The 20,551-nt window shown below is 37.2% G+C and overlaps 1 protein-coding gene across 1 annotated transcript in view; it reads left to right on the top strand.

Annotated features, from left to right (window-relative positions):
* The first annotated feature begins 292 nt into the window (after nt 1-292).
* Nucleotides 293-20,551, top strand: part of LOC111154858 (adenosine deaminase domain containing 1) — a 63,753-nt gene continuing 43,494 nt past the window's right edge. Inside the window, exons 1-5 of the mRNA XM_022514796.1 lie at nt 293-475; nt 821-1,000; nt 1,822-2,010; nt 4,639-4,806; nt 11,330-11,398. Coding sequence (XP_022370504.1) covers nt 829-1,000; nt 1,822-2,010; nt 4,639-4,806; nt 11,330-11,398 — 598 coding nt within the window. The 5' untranslated portion in view covers nt 293-475; nt 821-828. The remainder of the gene's footprint in view (nt 476-820; nt 1,001-1,821; nt 2,011-4,638; nt 4,807-11,329; nt 11,399-20,551) is intronic.

The raw sequence follows: 20,551 nt of genomic DNA, 5'->3' as shown, positions 1-20,551 counted from the left end.
GGCCGCACTGACTAACTCTCATCTGAATTCTGCGGCAGTGACCACCGCAGTAAGCTTGAGTGCTATGGCTCACAAAACAAGGCCGACCTCACAGGGCCTCGAATGCGCGCGCATGACGTCTGACGTCTCTCCGCTTGTTGACGCAGGCCGTAGAGCGCGTAGAGCGCGCGGAGCCGGCCATGCCGGCGTAGCCCGAGGGGAACTGCGTTGGCGCGAGCACAGGGCCAGAAGCCGGGCGCGTAAACGGTTGGTGATTGGATGAGGTTTGGTGTGGGGGTGTTAGTCGGGGTACTGCGGGGACGCCACGAGGCCGCTTTTGAAAGACGCAACCTTGGGGCGCGTGGCTCTCACGCAGAGCGTCTCAAAACCAGAGATTGAGGCGGGGAGGAGGAAGCAACGGCGTCGGCGGCTGGGGCCGGCGAGTCCCGGGCCTGTGGCTCGGTCTCCGGCCTACGGGGCAGGAAGGACAGCTTTGGTGGGTGGGGGTTGGGCTGGGAATCGGGCCGTTGAGGGTCTCCTGTTTTTATTTATTTATTTTTTTCTTTCTCTCTTTCTCCCTGAGCCCCGAGTAGTTGTAAGGACCGTCCCTGCGGACTGCTTTGACCCTTCTTTGCCCTTTTGTAGCAGTGCTTTGGAAGGGATGTAGGACGGATGAGCCCCGTACCTGTTAAAACTCTAGTCACAAAGCAGTCACGACATGAGTTAAGAGATTTAGTTCTGTGTTGTGTGAGTGACTTTAAGCCATGTAGGTATATTTTTAATTTCAGAGTATTTTTATCTAGTACTTTTGTTTTCTGCCAATTTTCTTACCGATTTGCAGGTGAGAAAATGTCTGGCAACAATGAGTGGTTTCAGAGTTCCCGGGTCCCTAGCTTTGCTCAAATGCTGAAAAAGAACTTGCCAGCTCAGCCATCAACCCAGACGGTAACTACACCCACAGGATATTCTTCAGAAAGATACAGCCTGTCGAGTATGGCTTCCAAGGTTACGCAAGTGACGGGTATGACTTTTTCATTTGCAATAATGCCTTGGTTCTTTGAGAGTCTAGGATGGCCAATAAATACTGTTGAGCCTCCAGTTTAAATGTTGCCTGGATACATATCCATTTACCAGGGGCTATGTCCCTCCTGGAGCTCCATTTTGACTCTGAACACTGTAAGAGGCATGTGGAAATCCTCCTCCTTGCTGCTCAGTTATTCTAACAGCTTCAAGCATGTCCTGCCTTCTTTTCAGAGGCTTAACCCACTGAGCCACCCAGGTGCCTCCTGTCTTGCCTTTTTAAGGTAAGGTTGTGTTGGTCCCTTCAGGGAAGGGACTGGACTTATACTGGTTTTTAGTCAACATATCGCTTAGCATAAGTGTAAAGCAGGGACAAACACTTAAATTCAATTGAAATAAATATTAAAAGTAATATAAAATAGTGAGTAGGAAATAGAAACGGACCTTAGTCCCAGGTCTGTGTCTTTAGTCCAGGCCTTAGTGAAACCATATGTTGGAAAAAAAAAAAAAAAAAAAAGGATTTGAGAGCCTCTGAAGACCTTGACATCATTAAAATTCTGTGATTCTTTGATATCACTTCACGTTATGACAATGATAGCACTTCTTTGCAAAAATGGTTTTGGTGCTCCAAAACGTATATGCATCAACAGGTTACACTTGTCATGTGTGCAAAAATTTTTTCAGTAGAAACTTACTTGTAATGAAGAATACATATAATAGATGTATCAGGGACAATCTTCCATTTTATGGGAGGGTTTAGTGTTTTTACTTTTTTTTTTTTTTAATTTTACTGAACTGACAACTCTAACCATACATTTTTAGGTAATTTTCCAGAACCATTGCTTTCCAAAGGCCTTTCATCTATTTCAAATCCTGTCCTTCCTCCAAAAAAAATACCTAAAGAATTCGTAATGAAATACAAACGTGGAGAGATAAATCCTGTCTCAGCTTTGCACCAGTTTGCACAAATGCAGCGGGTTCACCTTGATCTTAAGGAAACTGTAACAACAGGCAAGTGCCAAGTTGTATCTGGTTATTACAATACTGTTAAGATATTTTCCTGTTAAAAACAGAACATAAAAGTACTACTAAATTTGATTATTTTCTACATTCGCATAATCTTGGGATTAGGTAACTACTGGTATGTTTTAACAAGTATACCTCAGAAATTTTTATATTCATATTTTTCTGCAAATAACTTACATGTACAAAGTTTTTATCATCGAATTTTAATTTTTTTGTTTATGGCTAGTTGAACTGAAATCCCATCAGCCTTGTGGATTATTTTCAGGTCTAAGTACTTGTAGATTAAACATGCTTTTGAAGAGTTGTTAAATATTTGGATTCTCTAATGAGAAAGATTCTGTGATGATTATACCAGACAAAATTATGGTCTAATTTAGCTTCTGAAATTCAAGGTATAGAGGTGAGAATAGCACTTCCATGATTGATACTCTATCTGCAGACTTGTCGGTGACTATTTTCTCCATTCTCTCTTCCCTCCCAACCTGTGGAAGGCTACGGTAGTACAGATCAAATAAAAGCAAAAAGCATCCTCTAATCTCTTAACGTCATGAACAGTGGTTAGAAAGAACTTTAGAAAAGTGGAGGGATAAGAGAATAAGTGCTCTTAATAGACATGGACAAGCTGAAAGTATGAGAGTCAAAGAAATACAGTCCTTAAAAATACATATATGTGTGTACAAATACTTGTTTGTATGTGTGTGTGTGTGTTTATATATACAAAGACATTATCAAGTAGCTTGGTTTTTTAAGTTTTTTCTTACTGTTGCTAACTTTCACCAATACGGGTCTCAAGACATCCTTGTAAAAGAATTTGAAGCTTTTGAGATTTTAGCTAAGATTGTCATAGTAAAGTCACATCTCCAATCTGTTGTTTTGGAAGAAAAAACAGTAAACAGGTGACAAAATTAGAGTCTTAATATAGAAGGTAGAATTTTCCTAGGTACACTTACTGTAGGTTGGATTACTTCATGATCAATACTGTGAACTTAAATTTTTGTGTCACTAGTTTTCCCTCCATTCTTCTCAGACTGTTCTTGGAAAATGTAAACTCATGATCATAATAAGAAAAAGAAGTATGTAAGGGCAAATCTTTATTGACCTGAGTAAAAGCTACTCAAAAACACAGTCCACTGATTAGTAATGGTATTCATTTTGTGTTCATAGTACTAGCTGAATAATCTGAATCAGTAGGTTTAATGATGAGACCAGATTATCCATATTTTCACAATTCTATAGGTGATTTAAATACATACTAAAGTTTGAGAATCTGAAGTATGATAGGATGAAGCTTAAAGGCTCAGCACTCTGACACCGAGTACTTAATTAACAAATTTGATGGATGCTATCTCACACATAAAAATCATCAGGGCCACTAGTTAAATATACAAAATACTCTCAGGTTTTGTAAATTTGGATTGGAACCTAGGTGATCATAAGGAAGGAACTTGGGAAACTGAAGTCATAGAGAAAATCAGTTTACTCAGATGCGGTGAGGAGTTTCTTGTAAAACCTTGATGTACATCTTAAAAAAACCCAGGGACGCCTGGGTGGCTCAGTTGGTTAAGCAGCTGCCTTCGGCTCAGGTCATGATCCCAGTGTCCTGGGATCGAGTCCCACGTTGGGCTCCTTGCTCGGAGCTTGCTTCTCCCTCTGCCTCTGCCTGCCACTCTCTGCCTGTGCTCACTCTCACTCCTCTCTCTGACATATAAATAAATTAAATCTTAAAAAAAAAAAAAAACAAGTTAGTGTAATATGTGAGAAAATAATGATGGTGATGATGACGAGGCTTATGTGGAGTGACATCGTACCTAGCCATCCATAAACAGGGTAGAACCTTAAGTTGACTAAAGGTCTTCTAAAGTCTGAATTACGAACAAGTAAAACGAACTGGAAAAACCTTTGCCCTGTAAATTTAGATGATTCCATTTCATTTTTCATTAGGCAAAAATGAAAACTAGGTAAAAATAATTGTGTAAAGGTAATCCTTCTAGGGATTTTGGATGGCTGGACATTGAGTTTAATTCTTTAGCATGTCTTCTCTATTGTTTGTTTTGGTTTTCCTTGTGGATTCTCTCCCCTCCACTTGCCCTCAAGGCTATGGTGGTGTGAATAGCTTATCATAACTCCCTAATAGACTCACAAGATTTCTGCAAAAGGATCCCTTTTTTTCTGGAACTTATATAAGAGTGTCAGAGCACTCAGAAGGTGGGAGAAATTGAGCTTTATTATTATTGAATTTCAAAAGAAGAGAGATGTTGCCAGAGGCTCCACATTTTACCTCTCATTGGTCATTCATTAGATATTTGGATGCTTACTATTGCCAGGCTTCATTGTACAAGACACTGTTGCTCCATGCATGATCTGTACTCTAAAGCTGTCTCTACTGTTCATGTTGAATCTGGAGCCAAATTGGCTGCTGGATAGGTTCCTCAGAACTAGTTCAGGGGCTCACCCAGCTTTACTTTTAACCTGCAATGTAAAAAATAAAACACAAAACTGATAGGCCAAGATCGTTTTCCACAACATTTGTACTGGGATATTTTTCATATCAAATGTCATTTGCAAGATCATACTGTGAATTATTGCAGCATTCATTCTGACTTCTTTTTCAAGGTAACGTTATGGGACCATATTTTGCTTTTTGTGCTGTGGTGGATGGTGTTCAATATAAGACTGGACTGGGACAAAATAAAAAGGAGTCTAGATCCAATGCAGCGAAATTAGCTCTTGATGAGCTTCTACAATTGGATGAACCTGAACCAAGAGTTTTAGAAACAGCAGGTAAATGCTCTTGATTATTATTTGTAAAATGTATCTTTTTCCAGAAGAAATCACCTGAAGGATTTGTTTTTGAAGAGTTTCATGGCAACTGCAAGATAGAAGTTGCAGAATTTATTTCCTTCCATTGCTGATTGCTGACATGTTTAATATTAGTTAAAATGTTCTCATATAGGGGATTAAAAGTACACTTCTGGTGATGAGTACTGAGAAATGTATGGAACTGTTGAACATTATATTGTACACCTGAAGTTAATATAACACTGTATGTTAATTGTACTGGAATTAAAAATAAAAATAGCAAAGAAAAGAATAAAAAAAATAAAGTTTTTATATAAAAGAAAAAAATACTCTTGTATATTTCAGCACCATAAGCTATAAACATGTTGAGTGAATTGTCTCATAATTTGTCAGATTCCCAGTAGCTTCACATCCAGAAACTTGATTTTCTCTATAATTTATTGGATTCTTATTATGCTCTTAAAACAGTACATTTAATAGAGGTTTTAAATGCAATTTTCGTGAAGTTTGCCTATCTATATTAAATTCAGGAATGGTAAAGCTACTTGAGAAAATAATGGCCTTAGGGTGCCTCGGTGGCTCAGTGGGTTAAAGCCTCTGCCTTCGGCTCAGGTCATGATCCCAGCATCCTGGGATTGAGCCCCACATCGGCCTCTCTGCTCCGCGGGGAGCCAGCTACTCCCTCTCTCTCTCTGCCTGCCTCTCTGCCTACTTGTGATCTCTCTCTCTCTGTCAAATAAATAAATAAAATCTTAAAAAAAAAAAAGAAAGAAAAAAAAAAAGAAAATAATGGCCTAAAGCAAACTCCAGAAATAGATTATGCAGGTTGAAATATTGATCTTGGATAGGCATATTATTTGCCTTCTAAACCTGTTTCATCATTTAAAACATGGGGACATTAAAAAAATAAGTAATAAAAAATGGTGACTCTGATAGTGACTACCTCCTATGGCTGTTCTTAGGATTAAATATGCATGCAAAGCTCTCAACCAGTGCTTGGTGAATAACTTGTAATGTAAATGATAGTAGCTCTTATTAAATATTAATCATATATAAAATGGCAACATATTGAAGAACATATTCCTCAATATGTTGCCATTTTATGTATGTGTTAGCATAATAAGCAGTTTTTGTCAGTGGTCCCTTAATGGTAGATTATATTATCTGTAAATAAGTTAACGTTAAAAAAGAAAAACATTTTATTTAAGCAGTGATTATAAATTCATTCTTTTTAAATTCAAATTATCACTTATTGTACTACTGGGCTTTTTTGGCTTTTAGTCTATTCACTTTTCTAATACTTAATATCTTTTTGTTCTTTCTCTAAGTTTAACTCTTATTTCACATATTTTATTTTTGTTCAATTAAAACCATTATTTAGTAATTAAAAATGATTTATTTTGCTACATGTAAGTTTTGATGTGGAGTTTTTTTTTTTCATTGTTTTCAAATAGTTTGTCATACTTTGGATTTATTAAGTACTTAGGAGTGTATTGTGTTAATTTTCATATTATTTTCTGTTTACTGTTTTTCAGGTTAATTTTCAGGGCTAGGTATGATTTTTGTCTTATACATGCTGGCACTATAAATGTCATATTATCCTTATTTTATTGAAATACTTAAATTCTTACATGTTATTTGACTTGTAAAAAGCAATGATGCAGTAATTTAATTTTGTTAGAGAGTATAATTTTTAAAATTCAATATAAAATTTCTTTTTTATCTTGCATATTTTATATATGTTATGTGTTTTTGGTCTTAAAATTCTTTTAATTCTTACAGTGCTACTCTTAGTTACCTTTTGTGTTTGTTTATTATCTTTATCCTGTTTTACTTTTAATGATTTTCTATTGTACATAAAATTAAATTTTTTTGACATAAAGAATATTTCAATTAAAAAACTTCAACATTTGGGTGACTGGGTGGCTCAGTGGGTTAAAGCCTCTGCCTTTGGCTCAGGTCATGATCCCAGGGTCCTGGGATCAAGCCCCATACCGGGCTGTCTGCTCAGAAGGGAGCCTGCTTCCCCTTCTCTCTGCCTGCTGCTCTGCCTACTTGTGATCGCTCTGTCAAATAAATAAATAAAATCTTTAAAAAAAAAAAAACTTTAACATTTGCATTTATTATGAATGGTAAGTGTCATATTTTTTTTTCCTTTTGTCCTATAGATATTGTTTTCTTTGACTTTTTTTTCCTTTTAATATTTGGAGGGTATGTACTGATTTTAACCTAGAAATTCCTCTTTCTGATGTGAATTCAATTTTGATAATTTTGAGTTTTGATTTTATCTTTTGATAATTTTGCTGTCTTTACCAATATTCATATTTGTCCATCATTCATTTATTCAGTCTCACTGATTTGTCCTCTGGGTGAACAAATCTTACTCGCCTGCTGCTTAATGTGATAAGCGATTTATTTCTTTTATAGATATGCCTTTGCCTTTCCAGAGTCTTCAACAAATTAATGTGAAATGCAGAACTGGTGGCAAGAAATATTCTTAAGACACTTCTTCAGTTTATTAATGGAAATTCTTTATATGTGATTATTGTATCAGCTATTAACCCACCTAGGTATATCCTTAGCAATATTTTCCCAGTTTCCTTCCAACTATAGCATGCAGTAGAATCAGTAAATCTATACTTTAAGGATATGCTGTGTTCCAAGGACTGTGGTAGGTATTGGGAATTTAGAGTCAAGTAAGATCTATCCTCTGCCCTCAAGAAACTAAAATGCTTTGTTGAAATTACATTAAAACAAGTCTACAGAATTTCCCAAGCAACTAATTTGTCAGAAATGGGTGTTTATGATTGGTTTCTAAAGATGAATACTTTTTTCCCTAAGGGTCTTTAAAATGCTTATCTGGGGCTAGCAAATATTTTGCCTGGTAGGCTATAGTTTTTAGTTTCTAAGTATTTATCTTTTGCCTTTTCTGAAAATTAAGGTAGCATTTTTCCATATCCACTGATGCCCCATTTATATTCACCCTTGTTTTCTCAAAGAGTACCAATAGTACCTTAATTAAGACTAAAGGTTTTTTAATAATGTATTTTCTCTTGTCACAGAGCCTAGTAATAATTTAATTTAATAATTTAATTAGGTCACCTTTTCCCTTATATTCTTTAAAATGTCCTAAACAGCTGAGTTTAAAGATTTATTTTACTTGTGAAAGGGATATGGAAGATAAGAGGTGAGTATTTCTTTGCTGTGAGCTTTATATCAGTTTTTCTGATCTATTCATTTATAACATAAAACTTAAAAGCTTAATCTTTTTTAAAATTTTGAACTCATCAAAATTATTTTCCATCTGTATCTTTTCATATTTTATATGTGGTGTTTTTAAAGTATAATCTTATTTTTTTTAGTTGTACAGAACTTCTTTAATTTTTTAAGTTTTGAAAATCTTAACACTTCTTTTTTTTTTTTTTTTAATCTTAACACTTCTTAAAAAAATTTTTTTTTCATTTTTATTTGAAGTAAGCTCCATGCCCAACGTGGGGCATGAACTCAATGACCCTGAGACTGAGTTGCATGCTCTACCAACTAAGCCGGCCAGGCACCCTGAAAATCTAACACTTTTGACACAATGAGTTAAGAACCTGGTTCTAAGTTTATTTCAATACTCCTTATTAAAAAATCATTTAAAAGGCTTTTAGTGTAGTCAAACAGAATTTTACAATGCATATATATAAAACAAATTTTAGTATCTTAATGATTTTAAGTGTACAATTTAGTGTGAAGTACGTTCACTTTGTTGTGTATCCAATATCCAGAACCCTTTGCATCTTGCAAAACTGAAATTCTATACCCATTAAACAATTATTCCTCATCTCTGCGCCCCCCCCCCCGCCCCTTACCCCTTTGACACCAAGTTCATGGCAATTACCATTCTGCTTTCTGTCTGTATGAATTTGACTACTTAAGGTATTGCAAAGTGGAATCATACAGTATTTGTCTTTTCATGGCTGGCTTTTTTCACTTATAATGTCCTTAAGGTTTATCTCCATTGTAGCATGTGTGAGAATTTCCTTCCTTTCTAAGACTGAATAATATTCTCTTGTATGTATATACCACATTTTGTTTATCCATTCACCTGTCGATAGATACTTGGGTTGCTTCAACTTTTGGCTGTTGTGAATAATGCTGCTATGAATGTGGATGTGCAAATAGCTATGACATTCTGGTCTCAGTTCTTTGGGTTTCATACCCAGAAGTGGAATTGCTGGATCATATGGCAATTTTATATTTAATTTTTTTAAAGAACTGCCATATTGTTTTCCATAATGGCTACACTGTTTTACATTCCTACCTGTAGTGCACAAAGGTTCCAGTTTTTCTACATCCTCACCAACAGTTGTTATTTATGGGTTTTTTGTTTTGTTTTGTTTTTGATATTAGCCCTTCTACTAGGTATGATGTGGCATCTCATTGTCGCTTTGACTTGCATTTTCCTAATGATTAATGATGGTGAGCATTTTCTCATGTGCCATTTTATATCTTCTTCAGAGAAAGGTAATAATACCTTTGCCCATTTTTGAAAGGGCTTATTGTTTTTTTGTTGTCATTGAGTTCTCTATACAGTAGTTCCTTCCTTATTCATGGTTTCACTTTCCACGGCTTCAGTTACCTGTGGTCAGCTATGGTCTGGAAGCAGATGATCCTCCTTCTGACATATCAGAAAGTCAGTAGTAGCCTAATGCTATGTCACAATGCCTACGCCATTCACCTCACTTGTTCTCATTACATTTTAAAATCTCCCATCATTACAAGATGGGTGAGTACAATATAAGATATTTTGAGAGAGAGAGAGAGAGAGAGAGACTATGTTCATGTTTTTATTACAGTATATATGTTCTATTGTTCATCTCTTATTGTGCCCAACTTAAACACTAAACTATCATAAAGATATGTATTGGAAACATAGCATATCTAGGGTTTTGTATTATCTGTAGTGGAACCAATCCCCCGATAGGGAAAGACTGCTATATATTCTGGATATCAATCCCTTATCAGGTACGTGATGTGCAAGTATTTTCTCTCTTTTTGTGATTTGCAGTTTTACTCTGTTATTAGTGGCTTTTGATTCATAAAAGTATTTAATTTTGATGACGTCCCAACTTTTTCTTTTGTTACCTATACTTTCAGTGTCCTATCCAGATAGTTATTGCCAAATTCAGTGTCATCCTTAAACTTTTCTCTTAGATTTTCTTCTAAGAGTTTTATGGTTTTCACCCTTATGTTTGCGTCTTTGATGCATGTTGATTTAATTTTTGTATATGGGGTTAGCTGGTAGTCCATCTTCAGTCTTTTGCATGTGGCTATCCAGTTTTTGCAGCATCATTTATTGAAAAGCCTGCCCTTTCCCCTTTTGATACTGGCCCCCTTGTCAAGAATCATTTGAGAAAATATGTGAGAATTTATTTCTGGGTTCTCTATCCCATCAATCTATGTGTCTGTCTTTATGCCATTACCATACTGTTTTGATTTATTATCACTTAGTTTTAAGTTTTGAAATAGGAAGTGTGAGTCCTCCAATATTGTTCTTTTTCAAGATTATTTTGCCTATTTGAACATGGTGCTTTAAAATGCAGGCCAACTTGTGCAGTCCCATTTTTTATTGAAATTATTTGTTCTTGAAGAACAGGATTTAATATATTTGGTTTTCATTTTACCTGAGCCCAACTCTCCTGAGTAAATGGAAAAAATCCGTCTTTCTCTGAGTTTTTAAAACTCTGCTTAAAGTCCAGAGTGTATATATCTAACTCTAGTTATTAGCCTTTGCTTAACTAATGTAAACTGCAAGATGACATTGCCAGTCTTTCCTTGCTAATTTTGATATGTTCAGTCAGTATTTTGTCGTACTCAAAATTAAGACCCGAGTAGCAGTATTGTTTGCTTCATTTGTTCTTATGAATGATTCTTGAGAGATACTAATTAATTTAGGTGAAACTTTGCTCCTGGAAACTCTTCTTTTAATCTTTTCTGATCTTTTTTGTTGTTGTTTCTTTGGTTTAATGTCATGTTCTTTTTTGTTTGTTTTTCCTGGATTCCCCATGTCATGATCCAAATTGGAAAGCCATTGCAAAGAATGAGACAAAGCTTTGAAAATTTTGAATGTAGTATCTCCCTAGGAAAAACGCTAACTTTTACTTACTAAGTTGTGATGGGATATTAATTTTAAATATTTTACATAGTAGTGTAAATAGAAAATTGTTCATGAGCATCTGAAACAAGGTTTCGTTCTTAACTCTTTGAAATATGGCATCTGTGACAATGCAAACTGTATAGCAGCATAAGATAAGGAAATCCAGAGCTGTGTGTGTATAATTTCATTATAGGTAAGACATTTATCAAGACTGAGCTAATATTTGGTGGCCTAGAGTTGGCAGAACTATAAAGAAAAAATAATCATTTTAAAATTGCTGTTTATTATAGAATAGTAGGGTAACTGCTCTTTGGAATATTGAAGTTTCATATTTTTTTCTTTTCTTTTTTTTTTCATTTACAGGTCCTCCTCCTATCCCTGCAGAACCTGTTGTTTCACCCGAACCAGCATATGTCTCAAAAGTACATTATGGTAGGAAAGTCCTTTATGATTTTTTTTTAGAAGAGTAACCCAGTAAAAAATTAAACATATAATCAAAATATGCTTTAGGTATTAACATATACAATAGTATTTTATCATTCAAACCTGTCACACTTCTACAAGGAGGAGATTTTCCTTCTGTATTCTGCTAAAAAAGAGAAATGAGGAGGGGAGAGGAAAAATTAAAGAAATGGCTATTTTTCTATAAGGAGGTGGTTCATCAGTTTCGTATAGCTGCTCTTTTGAGAGTGTTTTGCTCTGGTAGGCTTGTCATTAATGAAAAACAATGGCTTTCTGGTGGTTAATGGTTGGGACATTCATTTTCAATAATCTATTTACTTGGGCGCCTGGGTGGCTCAGTGTGTTAAGCCTTTGCTTTTGGCTCTGTCATGATCTCAGGGTCCAGGGATTGAGCCTCACATCAGTCTCTCTGCTAAGCGGGCAGCTGCTTCCCCCTCTCTCTCTGCCTGCCTCTCTGCCTACTTGTGTTCTCTGTCAAATAAATAAAATCTTTAATAAATAAATTTAATAAATTTATTAAAATAAATTATTTATTTATTAAAGATTTTATTTATTTGACAGAGATCACAAGTAGGCAGAGAGGCAAGCAGAGAGGAGGAAGCAGGCTCCCTGCCGAGCAGAGAGCCCGATGTGGGACTCGATCCCAGGACTCTGAAATCATGACCTGAGCTGAAGGCAGAGGCTTAACCCACTGAGCCACCCAGGTGCCCCCCTAAATAATAAATTATTTGATAAATAAATAAATAATCTATTTAACTTTAATGGCAATTATTTATCACTCAAGCCCAAGAAAACTACAACTACAATTGCAGTTACTAATTGTATCATCTACAATCAGCTACTTCTCCATGCACTTTAATTTTTCCATCTATAAAATGGCCATAACAATAATTACCTCATTGGTAATTATGACGATTAAATGAATTCATATATGTGGAATATTTAAATCAGTGCCAGTAGATGCTTCCTAAATAATAACCTTTTTTTAATGTCACTTTGTCATATTCAACATGTGTTGTAGTTGTATCCATTTCCTGTCAGATTATGAATCCTCTGAAAGTCAGGAAATTATTTCTCCATTGTTTACATAGTGGTTAACACTTCAAAGTTCAGAGTGCTTATAGATTTAAAATGAAAATGTGCTGAGGGGAGGAGTCAAGATGGCAGAGAAGTAGCAGGCTGAGACTACTTCAGGTAGCGGAGATCAGCTAGATAGCTTATCTAAAGATTGCAAACACCTACAAATCCAACGGGAGATCGAAGAGAAGAACAGCAATTCTAGAAACAGAAAATCAACCACTTTCTGAAAGGTAGGACTGGCGGAGAAGTGAATCCAAAGCGACGGGAAGATAGACCGCGGGGGGAAGGGCCGGGTCCCGACAAGCGGCGGAGCAAAGGAGCAAAAAATCAGGACTTTTAAAAGTCTGTTCCGCTGAGGGACATCCCTCCAGAGGCTTAACCGGGGTGAAGCCCAGGCGGGGTCAGCGTGGCCTCAGGTCCCGCAGGGTCACAGAAGGATCGGGGGTGTCTGAGTGTCGCAGAGCTTATAGGTATTAGAACAGGGAAGCCGGCTACAGAGACAGAGCCGAGGAGTGAGCTCTAAACTCGGGGTTACCTTGAACTGGTCACAGGCTCGGTCAGCTCGGAGCGCGGCCGGAGGCCAGGGTGACAGGAGTAATTGGGCGCTGTTCTCTGAGGGCGCACTGAGGAGTGGGGTCCCGGGCTCTCGGCTCCTCCGGGCCGGAGACCAGGAGGCCGCCATCTTCCTTCCTGTCCTCAGGAACTCTAAGGAAAGTGCTCAGGGAACAAAAGCTCCTGAAAGCAAACCTGAGCGGATTACTCAGCCCAGCCCCTGGTAAGGGCTGTGCAATTCCGCCTGGGGCAAAGGCACTTGAGAATCACTACAACAGGCCCCTCCCTGAGAAGAGCAACAAGAAATCCAGCCAGGACCAAGTTCACCTACCAAGGAGTGCAGTTTCAATACCAAGGAGAGCAGCGGAATTCCAGAGGAGGAGAAAGCAAAGCACGGAATTCATAGCTTTCTCCCCATGATTCTTTAGCCTTGCAGTTAATTTAATTTTTTTTTCTTTTTCAATTTTTTTTCTCTTCTTCTGCCAAATTTTTTTAACTTTTACCCTCCTTTTTTAACGTTTTTTAACTAGTTTATCTAATATATATATATTTTTTCTTTTTTATATTTTTTCTTTATTCGTTTTCTTTTTTTCAATTGTTTTTGTTTTTTCTTTTATCTTTCTGAACCTCTTTCTGAACCTTTCTCCCCCCTCATGATTTGGGATCTCTTCTGATTTGGCTAAAGCATATTTTCCTGGGGTTGTTGCCACCCTTTTAGTATTTTACTTGCTCCTTCATATACTCTTATCTGGACAAAATGACAAGGCAGAAAAATTCACCACAAAAAAAAGAACAAGAGGCAGTACCAAAGGCTAGGGACCTAATCAATACAGACATTGGTAATATGTCAGATCTAGAGTTCAGAATGACGATTCTCAAGGTTCTAGCTGTGCTTGAAAAAGGCATGGAAGATATTAGAGAAACCCTCTCCGGAGAGATAAAAGCCCTTTCTGGAGAAATAAAAGAACTAAAATCTAACCAAGTTGAAATCAAAAAAGCTATTAATGAGGTGCAATCAAAAATGGAGGCTCTCACTGCTAGGATAAATGAGGCAGAAGAAAGTGATATAGAAGACCAAATGACAGAGAATAAAGAAGCTGAGCAAAAGAGAGACAAACAGCTACTGGACCACAAGGGGAGAATTTGAGAGATAAGTGACACCATAAGACGAAACAACATTAGAATAATTGGGATTCCAGAAGAAGAAGAAAGAGAGAGGGGAGCAGAAGGTATATTGGAGAGAATTATTGGAAAGAATTTCCCCAATATGGCAAAGGGAACAAGCATCAAAATCCAGGAGGTTCAGAGAACCCCCCTCAAAATCAATAAGAATAAGTCCACATCCTGTCACCGAATAGTAAAATTTACAAGTCTTAGTGACAAAGAGAAAATCCTGAAAGCAGCCCGGGAAAAGAAGTCTGTAACATACAATGGTAAAAATATTAGATTGGCAGCAGACTTATCCACAGAGACCTGGCAGGCCAGAAAGATCTGGCATGATATATTCAGAGCACTAAACGAGAAAAACATGCAGCCAAGAATACTATATCCAGCTAGGCTATCACTGAAAATAGAAGGAGAGATTAAAAGCGTCCGGGACAAACAAAAACTGAAAGAATTTGCAAACACCAACCAGCTCTATAGGAAATATTGAAAGGGGTCCTCTAAGCAAAGAGAGACCCTAAAAGTAGTAGATCAGAAAGGAACAGAAACAATATACAATAACAGTCACCTTACAGGCAATACAATGGCACTAAATTCATATCACTCAATAGTTACCCTGAATGTTAATGGGCTAAATGCCCCAAACAAAAGACACAGGGTATCAGAATGGATAAAAAAACAAAACCCATCTATATGTTGCCTACAAGAAACTCATTTTAGACCCGAAGACACCTCCAGATTTAAAGTGAGGGGGTGGAAAAGAATTTACCATGCTAGTGGACATCAGAAGAAAGCAGGAGTGGCAATCCTTATATTAGATCAATTAGATTTTAAGCCAAAGACTATAATAAGAGATGAGGAAGGACACTATATCATACTCAAAGGATCTGTCCAACAAGAAGATCTAACAATTTTAAATATCTATGCCCCTAACGTGGGAGCAGCCAACTATATAAACCAATTAATAACAAAATCAAAGAAACACATCGACAATAATACAGTAATAGTAGGGGACTTTAACACTCCCCTCACTGAAATGGACAGATCATCCAAGCAAAAGATCAACAAGGAAATCAAGGCCTTAAATGACACACTGGACCAGATGGACATCACAGATATATTCAGAACATTTCATCCCAAAGCAACAGAATACACATTCTTCTCTAGTGCACATGGAACATTCTCCAGAATAGATCATATTCTCAGTCCTAAATCAGGTCTCAACCGGTATCAAAGATTGGGATCATTCCCTGCATATTTTCAGACCACAATGCTCTGAAGCTAGAACTCAATCACAAGAGGAAATTTGGAAAGAACCCAAATACATGGAGACTAAACAGCATCCTTCTAAAGAATGAATGGGTCAACCAGGAAATTAAAGAAGAATTGAAAAAATTCATGGAAACAAATGATAATGAAAACACAACGGTTCAGAATCTGTGGGACACAACAAAGGCAGTCCTGAGAGGAAAATATATAGCAGTACAAGCCTTTCTCAGGAAACAAGAAAGGTCTCAGGTACACAACCTAACCCTACACCTAAAGGAGCTGGAGAAAGAACAAGAAAGAAACCCTAAACCCAGCAGGAGAAGAGAAATCATAAAGATCAGAGCAGAAATCAATGAACTAGAAACCAAAAAAACAATAGAACAAATCAACAAAACTAGGAGCTGGTTCTTTGAAAGAATAAGATTGATAAACCCCTGGCCAGACTTATCAAAAAGAAAGAGAAAGGACCCAAATAAATAAAATCATGAGTGAAAGAGGAGAGATCACAACGAACACCAAAGAAATACAGAAAATTATAAGAACATACTATGAGCAACTCTACGCCAACAAATTTGACAATCTGGAAGAAATGGATGCATTCCTAGAGACATATAAACTACCACAACTGAACCAGGAAGAAATAGAAAGCCTGTACAGACCCATAACCAGTAAGGAGATTGAAACAGTCATCAAAAATCTCCAAACAAACAAAAGCCCAGGGCCAGATGGCTTCCCGGGGGAATTCTACCAAACATTTAAAGAAGAACTAATTCCTATTCTCCGGAAACTGTTCCAAAAAATAGAAATGGAAGGAAAACTTCCAAACTCATTTTATGAGGCCAGCATCACCTTGATCCCCAAACCAGACAAGGATCCCATCAAAAAAGAGAACTACAGACCAATATCCTTGATGAACACAGATGCAAAAATTCTCGCCAAAATACTAGCCAATAGGACTCAACAGTACATTAAAAGGATTATTCACCACGACCAAGTGGGATTTATTCCAGGGCTGCAAGGTTGGTTCAACATCTGCAAATCAATCAATGTGATACAACACATTAATAAAAGAAAGAACAAGAACCATATGATACTCTCAATAGATGCTGAGAAAGCATTTGACAAAGTACAGCATCCCTTCCTGATCAAAACTCTTCAAAGTGTAGGGATAGAGGGCACATACCTCAATATTATCAAAGCCATCTATGACAAACCAACCACAAATATCATTCTCAATGGAGAAAAACTGAAAGCTTTTCCGCTAAGGTCAGGAACACGGCAGGGATGTCCGTTATCACCACTGCTATTCAACATAGTACTAGAAGTCCTAGCCTCAGCAATCAGAAAACAAAAGTAAATTAAAGGCATCCAAATCGACAAAGAAGAAGTCAAACTATCACTCTTTGCAGATGATATGATACTATATGTGGAAAACCCAAAAGACTCCACTCCAAAACTGCTAGAACTTGTACAGGAATTCAGTAAAGTGTCAGGATATAAAATCAGTGCCCAGAAATCAGTTGCATTTCTCTACACCAACAACAAGACAGAAGAAAGAGAAATTAAGGAGTCCATCCCATTTACAATTGCACCCAAAACTATAAGATACCTAGGAATAAACCAAACCAAAGAGACTAAGAATCTATACTCAGAAAACTATAAAGTACTCAAGAAAGAAATTGAGGAAGACACAAAGAAATGGAAAAATGGTCCATGCTCCTGGATTGGAAGAATAAATATTGTGAAAATGTCTATGCTACCTAAAGCAATCTACACATTGAATGCAATTCCTATCAAAGTACCAACCCCTTTTTTTTTTCAAAGAAATGGAACAAATAATCCTCAAATTTATATGGAACCAGAAAAGACCTCGAATAGTCAAAGGAATATTGAAAAAGAAAGCCAAAGTTGGTGGCATCACAATTCCAGACTTCAAGCTCTACTACAAAGCTGTCATCATCAAGACAGCATGGTACTGGCACAGTAACAGACACATAGATCAATGGAACAGAATAGAGAGCCCAGAAACAGACCCTCAACTCTCTGGTCAACTAATCTTCGACAAAGCAGGAAAGAATGTCCAATGCAAAAAAGACAGCCTCTTCAATAAATGGTGTTGGGAAAATTGGACAGCCACATGCAGAAAAATGAAATTGGATCATTTCCTTACACCACACACGAAAATAGACTCAAAATGAATGAAAGACCTCAATGTGAGAAAGGAATCCATCAAAATCCTTGAGGAGAACACAGGCAGCAACCTCTTCGACCTCAGCCTCAACAACATCTTCCTAGGAACATCGCCAAAGGCAAGGGAAGCAAGGGCAAAAATGAACTATTGGGATTTTATCAAGATCAAAAGCTTTTGCACAGCAAAGGAAACAGTTAACAAAACCAAAAGACAACTGACAGAATGGGAGAAGATATTTGCAAACGACATATCAGATAAAGGGTTAGTATCCAAAATCTATAAAGAACTTAGCAAACTCAACACCCAGAGAACAAATAATCCAATCAAGAAATGGGCAGAAGACATGAACAGACATTTCTGCAAAGAAGACATCCAGATGGCCAACAGACACATGAAAAAGTGCTCCATATCACTCGGCATCAGGGAAATACAAGTCAAAACCACAATGAGATACCACCTCACACCAGTCAGAATGGCTAAAATTAACAAGTCAGGAAATGACAGATGCTGGCGAGGATGCGGAGAAAGGGGAACCCTCCTACACTGTTGGTGGGAATGCAAGCTGGTGCAACCACTCTGGAAAACAGCATGGAAGTTCCTCAAAATGTTGAAAATAGAACTACCCTATGACCCAGCAATTGCACTGCTGGGTATTTACCCTAAAGATACAAACGTAGTGATCCGAAGGGGCACGTGCACCCGAATGTTTATAGCAGCAATGTCTACAATAGCCAAACTATGGAAAGAACCTAGACGTCCATCAACAGACGAATGGATAAAGAAGATGTGGTATATATACACAATGGAATACTATGCAGCCATCAAAAGAAATGAAATCTTGCCATTTGTGACGACGTGGATGGAACTAGAGGGTATCATGCTTAGCGAAATAAGTCAATCGGAGAAAGACAACTATCATATGATCTCCCTGATATGAGGGAGAGGAGATGCAACATGGGGGGTTAAGGGGGTAGGAGAAGAGTAAATGAAACAAGATGGGATTGGGAGGGAGACAAACCATAAGTGACTCTTAATCTCACAAAACAAACTGAGCGTTGCTGGGGGGAGGGAGTCTGGGAGAGGGGGGGTGGGGTTATGGACATTGGGGAGGGTATGTGCTATGGCGAGTGCTGTGAAGTGTGTAAACCGGGCGTTTCACAGACCTGTACCCCTGGGGATAAAAATATATGTTTATAAAAAATAAAATTAAAAAAAAAATGAAAATGTGCCTTTCTTTCTCTTCTAAATCTGGAGATTAGGATTTATTTATTTATTTATTTTCAAAGATTTTACTCATTTATTGGACAGGCAGAGATCACAGGTAGGCCGGGGCGGGGGGAGCAGGCCCCCCACCGAGCAGAGCACCCAATGCAGGTCTCGATCCCAGGACCCTAGCCAAAGGCAGAGGCTTTAACCCACTGAGCCACCCAGGCACTCCTGGAGATTAGGATTTAAAAATAAACTTTATGCCTATTCAGACTTGGTTTGTACATTGTTTTCTTAAATTTACATTATCTTTCTAAAACAGAGAAAGACTGAGCTTGTTTGGAGTAAATGGACCAGACCAGGGAAAATAGGCCTATTCAAATGGCAAAATTCACCAAAGTTTAGTATAGTAATTTGATCTAATAGTACTAAGAATTGAAGAAAAGAAGGGAAGTGTGAGGTGAATCTAGAAGTAATCATCCCTTAACGTGGGAGAGAGCTCTAGTCTGTCTTTTCAGCCTCTGTGGGCAACTTTAATGAATAGTGGGATAAAAACTCTGATCAGTGACTGACAATATAGTTTAATATTACCCTGAGAAAACAGATAAATCTGTGAGGAAGAAAGAAAATGTGGTTAACAGTATGTTTAAGGAAATACATGATTAGAGCCAAGTTTAGTAGGCTGAGACAGGAGTCAAATTATCAGAACATGTAGAGCAAACCTCATCCTTCCAGCTTATGGGTAAACACAGGAGTTAAATGTTGTTGCTTTTGGAGAAAAAAAGATTTGAGGCCCACAGTAATTTCCAAAACAGATCCTGTTTGGGCCAGTTATAGAGTGTATCACTATTTCACAGCCTGTCTGCATTGTCCTATTTCTAACTGGACCATATTTCATTAAAAATCATGATATTTTGGGGTGCCTGCTTGGCTCAGTCCATGGCTTCGACTCGATTTCAGCTCAGGTGATAATCTCCAGGTTGTGAGATGGAGATCGGCATTGGGCTCTATGCTGGGTGTGGAGCCTGCTAAAGATTCTGTCTCTCTTTGACTTCCTGCCCCCTCTCTAAAAATTAAATAAATAAACAAATAAGTAAATGGAAATTTTTAAAGAGTGGTATTTTGACTCTGAAGATAGGTTTAGGTTATTCATGATATTGAAGATCACTTGAAATTAGCTACTCAAAATTAAAGAAATGTTAAATGGCATTATGCATGTCATATTTTTATCTTATCTTTCATTTTCAGTAATTTGGGAGAACATTTTATTTCCTTAATGGTACATTACACATATACCTATATAAGGAAAATGGTATTGCATTTTATATTTTTTAGAAGAGATACATCTAGTAACTGAGACTTGGTTATATTCACAATATTATTTACCTTCAACACTGAATTAAGATCAAGAGATATACTGCTATGTTTTTAAGTCCCAAATGTGCAGAACATTTTTTTTTGTTTTGCCCCATACTCAATTCTTGTTCTATACTAATCACAGTGTGTTTTTCTACTCTATATCATAACGCAGTACTTGCTAACTCTATATGATATGATCAAACAAATTACAGTTCATTCATTCTATGGACCCATTAAGAAGGATAGGGTAATACTAATGTCTACCCTTGAGTGATGTTCAAGACCAAGTAAATGCAAAAAGT

This window comes from Enhydra lutris, unplaced genomic scaffold, assembly GCF_002288905.1.
Source record: "Enhydra lutris kenyoni isolate GAN:26980312 unplaced genomic scaffold, ASM228890v2 scaffoldscaffold3, whole genome shotgun sequence".
Lineage (NCBI taxonomy): Eukaryota > Metazoa > Chordata > Mammalia > Carnivora > Mustelidae > Enhydra > Enhydra lutris.
Note: the sequence above shows the minus strand (reverse complement) of the source record. Positions and strands in the feature narration are given on the sequence as shown.